The sequence below is a fragment of the Pseudochaenichthys georgianus genome, chromosome 5, assembly GCF_902827115.2.
Source record: "Pseudochaenichthys georgianus chromosome 5, fPseGeo1.2, whole genome shotgun sequence".
NCBI classification, from domain to species: Eukaryota; Metazoa; Chordata; class Actinopteri; order Perciformes; family Channichthyidae; genus Pseudochaenichthys; species Pseudochaenichthys georgianus.
Genome location: NC_047507.1, coordinates 8,037,470 through 8,046,243, shown reverse-complemented (window position 1 = coordinate 8,046,243; position 8,774 = coordinate 8,037,470). Strand labels below are relative to the sequence as shown.

The window sequence follows — 8,774 nt, the reverse complement described above, 5'->3', positions numbered from 1 at the left end:
AATCACCTAAAAAGGCCTACACACTGATAAGGGATGCACACTCTGTATTGCTCAGACTAGTATTAGATAATGTGTCTAATTAAAGGCGGGGTAGGTAAGTTTGAGAAACCGGCTCGAGATCGCTGGAATTTGAAAAAACACAACCGGAGAAAATCTGCCACTTCCTTACAGAGCCCCTCCTCCAACACACACGAACGCGCACATGACCAATGAGGGCACGAGATCAGTGTGTGCCCCGATGGAAGGCTGACAGGCAGGGAGGCCATCCAATCCGATTGGTTGTACTTTTTACAGTATTACGGCTTCTACAGATGACATTTTTTTATGGATTTGTTGTCAAAGCACTTCAGATATTCATTGCTCTCGGGATGTTAAGAGCATTCAATGGAATATAACAAAAAGTGTATCTCGAGCCGGTTTCTGAAACTTACCTACCCCACCTTTAAGCGATTAGTTTGAATTCACTTTTTTTAACATCTGTTTTGTTTATGTTTCGTCTCTGCTGCTGTTTTATAGTCAAATCAAAGCATAATGTAATCAGCGGAAGGTTTCTTACCAGCAATTAGAGTTTGGAAAGGAAAAGTTAGGTGTTTTTTTTAATGAGCTTGTATGAGGAACAAAAAGAAAGGCACACCTAAAGAATTCTGTTCAGAGGATAGTTATACTTACAATATTTTCAGCGCTTCTGACAGCTATTTCTGATAAGAACCTAAACCTTTCTTTATATAACAGTTTCAATTGACCAAAACTGTAATTTTACCACAACGAACACAACTAAATGAGTAGTTACTGTGTTTTGTGAGGTAAAAAAGGAATTTAAAAAGGCATAAAACGATATAACGGCTTCAGGAGAGAGCTGGCTGACAGTAATGGAAATATTTCAAATATACTGTACTGATATAGAGTGATGTAGCCATAGAATAAACATAGATATCAACATTCAACCCTACTTCAAGACATCAATGCATCCCTTTAATGTATTGTATTGTTACATTTCCAAAACTTAAAAAATTATTGAATTTTGGATATGTAGGAAGTTATGTTACTGTTATCTTGTATGAAATCAAGAATAATACACAACGCAAAGATAATACACATGTGTTTAGGATCCTTACCTGCAATTCAGTTGAGATGATCATGTCTTCTTCTCATATAACACCTTTTTACCGTTTAATCACATGTTTTCTTTACATTATGACTAATGTTGAGTCTCGTCTTTCAATCTGTAGCTGAGAATTGAGGCAATGAAAACAGATTCGTCGATTGACACCAAATTAAGAGTTGAAATTGGAATATCAGACATCAACGACAACCCACCTCGATTTCAGAGGGATCTGTTTGAAACCAGCGTTGATGAGGACGCAACACAAGGTAGAGGATATAGTAAAGTGATATGCCTTTTCTTGTTTCCTCACAATATCTGGTGAGTACATCCCTTTCTTTGCTTTGTCATTTCCCAACAGGCTCCCATGTTCAGACTATGGTCGCCTACGACAAAGACGAGAGAGGGACGCCAAACTCAACGTTCCACTATGAAATTAAGTCTGTGTCTCCAAACCATCCGGACACTGAGTTCACTATTGATTCTCAGTCGGGGACAATGTCCTTCAAAGGGTGTTTGGATCATGAGGCAAGTGTCTGTACATTCGTTGCTGTAAGTTCGTTTATTGCAGCAGTTCTTGTTCTGCAGGGTCTTCACTGGATCGTACAACGTAACACATGATAGCCAGAGTGTACAGAATATGCTGTTTTTCTGTTTACAGTCTGAAAACATTTAACTTATGTTTGAAAACACACCTGTTGTATGTGAAGCAGAGTGAGTTGACCTTCTTTAAAATCTGAAGATGATATGATATATATATAAAAAGATAGCTGCACCCTAACACCTTTAGCTCACTATTGATTGTGCTGATAATGCCACTTTTTGATAATACAATTACCATTAAAGAAGATAAATGGACCCTGACTGGATGGTAGCCCAGTTCTGTATTTTATAAATCTAATCTTGTGTTGAGGTGGCTGAGATGTTCACAGTGGTGGTGGAGGCCAAGGACCACGGTGACGTAGTCAGTCTGTCCAGCTCAAGCACTGTTATCATCCACGTCCAGGACGGCAACAACCACCTCCCAGCCATCAGCGGACAAACAGTGAGCTCCTTTTCTTTATTTGTTGACATAACAATGATTACACATTAACACACAGTTCTTGGTGCTTCACACTCACACTCACACACACACACACACACACACACACACACACACACACACACACACACACACACACACACACACACACACACACACACACACACACACACACACACACTCCCACACACTCACACACACACATGCATATGATGATGCTGATGTCCATTCATGTTAGACATGGCATGTTGGTGTTGCCATTTAAAAATAGGATTATGTTTAGATCTGAAATGAGTATAAGAAATTCTACAATGATTGATATAAGGGAGAACGTTTGTTTTGTATGGAAAGTTGAGGAAGGTTAAGAAATTGAAAAAGAAACAATTACAATTGTTAATGGCAATTTATATTTTTGTTTTAAACATAGTTGGAATGAAAAAGAAAAACAACCAGAGAAACAAACGATACAAACAAGTGATAAGACATATTAAAATAGGTTATAAGGAATAAATACAACTGATTCAACTCACATTAAAAAAACACAGTAACTAATTTACTTTACACTTTAAAATAAGCCATTCCAGCTCTGTTAGTAATAAACAACAGTAGCCTATAATCCGCTCATCGACTCCAATATGGGAAAGAATTAGATGCTCTATATCAGATTCCTTTCCCTTGACCTCTGCCCTTTTGAATCATACAACAGGGCTCTGGGAAAGTAAAAGAACATGAAATCGGCACGTCTCCTCTGCGGCTGCATGCGACAGACAAAGACACGCCAAGCAGCGCGGCATGGAGAGCTAAATACACCATTCAGGGCGACGAGGGAGCGCACTTCAAAATAGAAACAGACCCGGACACCAACGATGGGATCCTGACGGTTGTAAAGGTAAGAGCTGCTCAGCTGCATACTTTACATTACAGTGACACATCTGTAGTCTGGTGTGTAATTAGGTGTAATGTGTATTATTACTGTACCTTTACGTCAGCCATGTTTGTCCTTGTGTGTCTCTAATGACAATGTATTGTATGTATTGTATGATTCAGCCGTTAGACTTTGAGGAGGAGGCCCTGAGGGAGTTGACCATCTCAGTGGAAAACGAGGCGCCATATTTCTCTTGTAAAGTGAAGGAGAGGCCGCCATCGGGCCTCTGGAAAGTTGAAACTAGTAAGGGTGACGTTCCTCCGCCGGACACTGTAAAAGTTAGCATCGAAGTGGAGGATGTCAACGACCCCCCGATGTTCAGTGTGAGTGTGAAAGAGGTCGCGTTCGAGGAAAACGCACCCATCGGGACGTGGGTGGAGAAAGTGACCGCCGTGGATCCTGACTCAAGAGATTTTGTGTAAGTGGGAAGTTTGATCCAACATGTTTTAGCTTATCTGGGAGCTCTTTCACTAAAGCAGTGGCGGTTCTAGACCAATTTGACTGGGGGGGCCACTGGGGGGCAGTTATTTTCTGAGGGGGGCACAATAAATGCAGGACGAAAAAGAGAACTCGACAGTATGAAGTAATTGCGCATAAGAAAACAATGCAATACAGTTATTGGTATTTGTTTCAGTACACTTATTTATTTCAGATAGATCTTATAGTTATTACTGTTAGCTTCAGCTTAAGTTATAGTGCAATGTTTGCACTAACACCATATTTATATAAAAATAAAGGCAATAAACAGTTACATCTCTACTTTACATAAGGGTGTCTGCACAATCTCACATTACAGCAACAAAATCCTGCGGTTTTTGGCAAACCGAGTACCAGAAAATATACATTTAAAAAAAACAAAAAACTTTTCATTGTTAGGGGGGCCACAGGTCAGTGTTAGGGGGGCACTGGCCCCCCCTGGCCCCCGTCTAGAACCGCCCCTGCACTAAAGCAAGTCGTATTTGTCCACAGGTACAAGGTAGGAAGCGATCCTGCTGGCTGGGTGACGGTGGATCCTCAAACAGGAGACATCACGACAGTCGGGACACCAGATAGAGAATCTCCTCATGTCAGCGACGGCTTCTACACCATCTTACTGCATGCCTTGGATGATGGTAAAACTCAAATTGATGCTGACTGGCACTGACACAAACCGAATTTAAATGAACAAATATATGTTTGATTTAAATCCTCACTGCTTTAAGATGGATGGACTTTTATTAATCCCTCGTGGGGAAATTGTTTCTCTGCATTTGACCCATCCTAGTGTTAGGAGCAGTGTGCTGCCATTTTGAACGGCGCCCAGGGAGCAGTGTAGGGAACGGTGCCTTGCTCAGGGACACCTCGGTAGCACTTGGTCTTGCCGGGACTTGAACTGGTGACTTTCCAGTTGCCAAGCCCAGTCCCTATCGACTTCGCCCACTATTTGTGTCTCCGGGGCTGGCTTTAGTGGCCCCTGACTTTTCACTCCATCTGTGAAATATCTCAATGGATTTTGAACTCAATTTGGTACTGACCTTTATGTTTCCCAGATTATTAACCCTGGAAACTTCGGTGATCATATGAGGTACACATGTGTAGTTTTTCATGAAATTTGACACACATTCAAGCCTCACCTCAGGATAACTCTAGCACCACCATCAGGTCATCAATTCTATCCGTCCAATATATTAGTTTTCTGCCCAAATACCAGCTATACCCAACCTTTGTTATTCTTTGTGTTTATGAAAGTGAGCAAGCACACACCCTACTTCTGGGATGTGGTTAAATAGTCAAGATTCTTAGTTATTTTATTCTCCCTTAATGGCAGACGTCATTAGGTCAAGTGAAGTAAAATCCAAATGAACGTTCACAAGGCTATGAATTATGCAACAGCAGATGTGATTGTCAAGGCATGGAATTATGCGACGACATTATCTTTTTCATTTCTGTAAAGGACGGTCGAGAGTACGCCGTGTTTGAGGAGATAAGAAAAAGGAAAGAATCATAGTACCTTTCTTCAGCATTAGAGAATTAGACCAGGTCATTGCTTAGATGTCTCCTGCATGTCACAGTCACCATCCAAAGAAAAAATCATCTTCAGTGAAGAAGGTCAATTAGCAAATGTTTTCATTCTATCCTGCAAATCTAAGACAGTGAAAATGGTTTGATCATTATACCTGCTGAGCATAAACATGTCTGCAACATCAGTGTGTGTGTGTGTGTGTGTGTGTGTGTGTGTGTGTGTGTGTGTGTGTGTGTGTGTGTGTGTGTGTGTGTGTGTGTGTGTGTGTGTGTGTGTGTGTGTGTGTGTGTGTGTGTGTGTGTGTGTGTGTTAGCATGCATGATGATAGTATTCAGCTGGAAGTACAGCCTTAAAGGTCCCATGTCATGCTTTTCCGGTTATTACCCGTCCCCTTGTGTGTCATGTAGCTTTGTATGCATGTAAACGGTCTGCAGAGTCACACACCCTCAAAGTTCACCCTGTAGCGAGTAAAACTCTAACAAAGAAAAGACCTGTCTATGCTGCCCCAGAACGCCTCGTTGGAGATTTCTCTTTTACTTCCTGGGTACAGTGACGTGCCCATACCCAAATCAAATCAAATCAAATTTTATTTTTATAGCACATTTAAAAACGATTTCCGGTCGAGCCAAAGTGCTGCACATGCAGATAATAAATAACACATTACTACCGATGTAAACAGAAGACAATAAATTACAACAGCAAATATAAAAATCAAACACAGGGAAGTGTCATGAGTCGTGCTCTGCTATGATTAGAAGGCCAGGGTGAAGAAGTGAGTTTTTAGTTTTGATTTAAAAACCCCTAGGGTCTGGGCCGACCTCACATGGAGGGGCAGAGTGTTCCAGAGCCTGGGGATAGCCGCCGCGAAAGCTCGGTGCCCTCGGGTTTTTAGCCTGGTTTTAGGCACTACCAGTAGCAGCTGGTCAGCAGACCTTAACGCTCTGGCTGGGGTGTAGCGCTGGAGGAGTTCAGCTATATAGGCCGGAGCCAGCCCATTTAGTGCTTTAAAAACAAATAAAAGGATTTAAAAATCAATTCGGAACCGAATTGGAAGCCAGTGCAATGAGGCCAGAATTGGGGTGATGTGGTCACGCTTTTTGTGGCCAGTGAGGAGAGTGCAGCTGCGTTCTGCACTAGCTGCAGGCGTTTAATTGAGGCCTGGTCCATACCCACGTATAGAGCGTTGCAATAATCGAGTCTCGAGGTCACAAAGGCGTTGATAACTCTCTCCAGGTCTTTGAAAGATAAAAAAAAAAAATGTCCGGAAAAATGTCCGGACCAATCTGTGATGCTCCTCAGACACACACACTCTCTCAGCGGCGAAACTGTGACGCCCTGGGGGGGGGGGGGACTTACACTGTAGGTGCGCCGCGTTTGGGGGTGCGGGTGCTAGTGGAGCCTCGCAGATGGGGGTGCTGCAGCCCCCTCTGCACCCCCCCTTCCCGCGTCCATTCGCGATGTCTCGCTGTCTCGCAGACCCCACGCAGCAAGCAGGAAATGAACCCAGCTCACACTGTCCGCTCCTCGCAGCAGCGAGCCGTGCAACGTCCCGCCAACACGGCACCCAGACCCCACGCAGCATTCTCATCTGTTTGTCATTGCTGGTGTCATTTTCTGGTTGCTAACGCCACTGTAACACATAATCACTGATGTTCTGCTGTAACGGTGGTGGACTCATCAGAACAGAGTGGGCGAGCTGACCAATCAGAGCACAGTGGGCTCTGATTGGGAGGGGGGGCAGGAGCTCCAACAAGGCGTTTAGGACAGAGAGTGAATACACATACTTTACAGAGATGCTGTTTGAGAAACCAATGTGAGTTTGGGAAATTGCACAATGTAAATCTATTTTAGTAGACCTCAACAATGGCATTATAATCAGTAGAAATGGCCAGGTCATGGGACCTTTAAAGTGTTGCTACATAACTGCATTATGTTTCTCTGTTGGATAGGAGTGCCACCCATGACAGGCACAGCCACTTTGAACATCCATGTGACTGACCAGAACGACAACGTGCCTCAGCCAACAGTGGACTTTGTGGATGTGTGTGTGTCCGACGGCGCCTCCAGCACCAACATCTCAGCCTTTGACCTGGATGATCATCCCTACACGGGGCCTTTCACATTTGAACTGCTGGGTGACGTCAAAGGAAAATGGAAGCTGAATCCCTCACATGGTAGAACTAGTTATATGTGGTAAAATATGTCGAATATAAAGACAAATATTATTTAATTGTGTGTGATTATTTCTCACAGGGTACACAGCCGGCCTGGTGAAGGAGCCTGGTGTTTATTCCGGACCACACACAGTTGATGTGAAGATCTCTGACATGCAGGGACAGTTTGCCGTGTACAACCTCAGTGTGACCGTGTGTGACTGCAGTGTGACGCCAAACTGCAGACACCCCCAAAGCACCGCCACAACGGCTGCTCCCGGGGCTCTGGCCATAGTGTTCGCCTCACTACTTTTGATCATGTGTAGGAAACCAAATTCCTTTAGTTTGCATCGCTGTAAAATGTATCGTTACATTTCTGAATACAGGTTGAATCTTGTCGTCTCTGTCTCGCTGACAGGTCTGCTTCCAATGGCGGTGTTCATGACCTGCAGAAAAGAGTTCGCCCCTCTGCAGCCCAGTGATCCCTCTGGAGACACCCTCCTGCCATCGAACATTGAGTATCCAGGAACAGACTGCAAGGTCCGTACTGAGAGAAACTTGCAGATAAAACAAGTGATTTTGATCTAAATGTTTTGCTACTATCAGTATGTTTACCCTCTTTCAAGGTAGTCGTACCGGACGATATAGTGGCATGGTTTACTGAGGAGACCCGCAGTGACCCATCTAATTGGAGAGGTCAGCATCATGGGATAAAACACAGACATCTTTCCAAGGTGAAGAAACATGTGTGTGTGATCGGCAGGTTTGTAGAGGGATTGACAAAGTTGCTTTTTCACAGGTTCTCATACATACATGGAAACATGGCTTGTAAAATGAACCCTTCTCTTTGTCAATGTGGACGTATTGTAACTTGGTTAAGCTCTGCATCACAGTTGGTCCCATAATTTACATCAACAGGAAATGGAGCAAAACTTCATCTACGAACACTTGCTCTTAAAAGAGATGTCCCATCTACACAACGAGAACTGGAACCAGGTAATATGCACCCATTTTAAGATTATAATCCGGACATTCAAATATTAATTCCGTCTCCGTTCTCAGACATCTCTAATGGCCAATGGCCACCATCACACCCATCAGGTAATAGTTTGGTTTGTGCTCATTGTTACGTTACGGCAGCAGCTGAAGAAAATTGATATTTATGTGAACCTTTTCGTACAGCGTGAGGAAGCGAGCCCAATGAACTTCCATGCAGCTCTCCAAGCCCTGCTTCATCAGGTGGGCAGTGCACTTTCAGAATCACGTCTACTTTGCAGAAAAAAAGGTGCCAAACATTATATTTATTTAAATGTTTTCACTCCTTTAGCGGCTCTCCTCTCTCCAGGGGAAAGAGGCTGACCTGCTGGACGACGAGCCTCACGTTTATGCAGAGGAGGGCGACTTTGACGTCCTCTCAGAGCTGGAGAACATCATCCTTCCTGACAAGGATTCATACCAGAATGCACTCAACAACTTGGGCCCCAAGTTCAAGCAACTGGCCTCCATTTGCAAGCCACCACATATACAAAACTGAGCTTTTATGTTTTATA

The 8,774-nt window shown here is 43.4% G+C and overlaps 1 protein-coding gene across 2 annotated transcripts in view; it reads left to right on the top strand.

The window, feature by feature from the left end:
• cdh27 (cadherin 27) overlaps window positions 1–8,758 on the top strand; it is a 9,786-nt gene extending 1,028 nt beyond the window's left edge. The window contains exons 4-17 of one of the 2 annotated variants that reach the window (XM_071203066.1): window positions 1,230–1,371; window positions 1,464–1,630; window positions 2,016–2,147; window positions 2,851–3,033; window positions 3,192–3,487; window positions 4,039–4,181; window positions 7,021–7,245; window positions 7,325–7,546; window positions 7,643–7,764; window positions 7,851–7,958; window positions 8,143–8,220; window positions 8,287–8,325; window positions 8,407–8,463; window positions 8,570–8,758. In XM_071203066.1, coding sequence (XP_071059167.1) covers window positions 1,230–1,371; window positions 1,464–1,630; window positions 2,016–2,147; window positions 2,851–3,033; window positions 3,192–3,487; window positions 4,039–4,181; window positions 7,021–7,245; window positions 7,325–7,546; window positions 7,643–7,764; window positions 7,851–7,958; window positions 8,143–8,220; window positions 8,287–8,325; window positions 8,407–8,463; window positions 8,570–8,758 — 2,103 coding nt within the window. Of the gene's footprint in view, window positions 1–1,229; window positions 1,372–1,463; window positions 1,631–2,015; window positions 2,148–2,850; window positions 3,034–3,191; window positions 3,488–4,038; window positions 4,182–7,020; window positions 7,246–7,324; window positions 7,547–7,642; window positions 7,765–7,850; window positions 7,959–8,142; window positions 8,221–8,286; window positions 8,326–8,406; window positions 8,464–8,551 lie in introns of both variants that reach the window. The other variant, XM_034082970.2, reaches the window with a different exon arrangement.
• The last annotated feature ends 16 nt before the right edge of the window (window positions 8,759–8,774 follow it).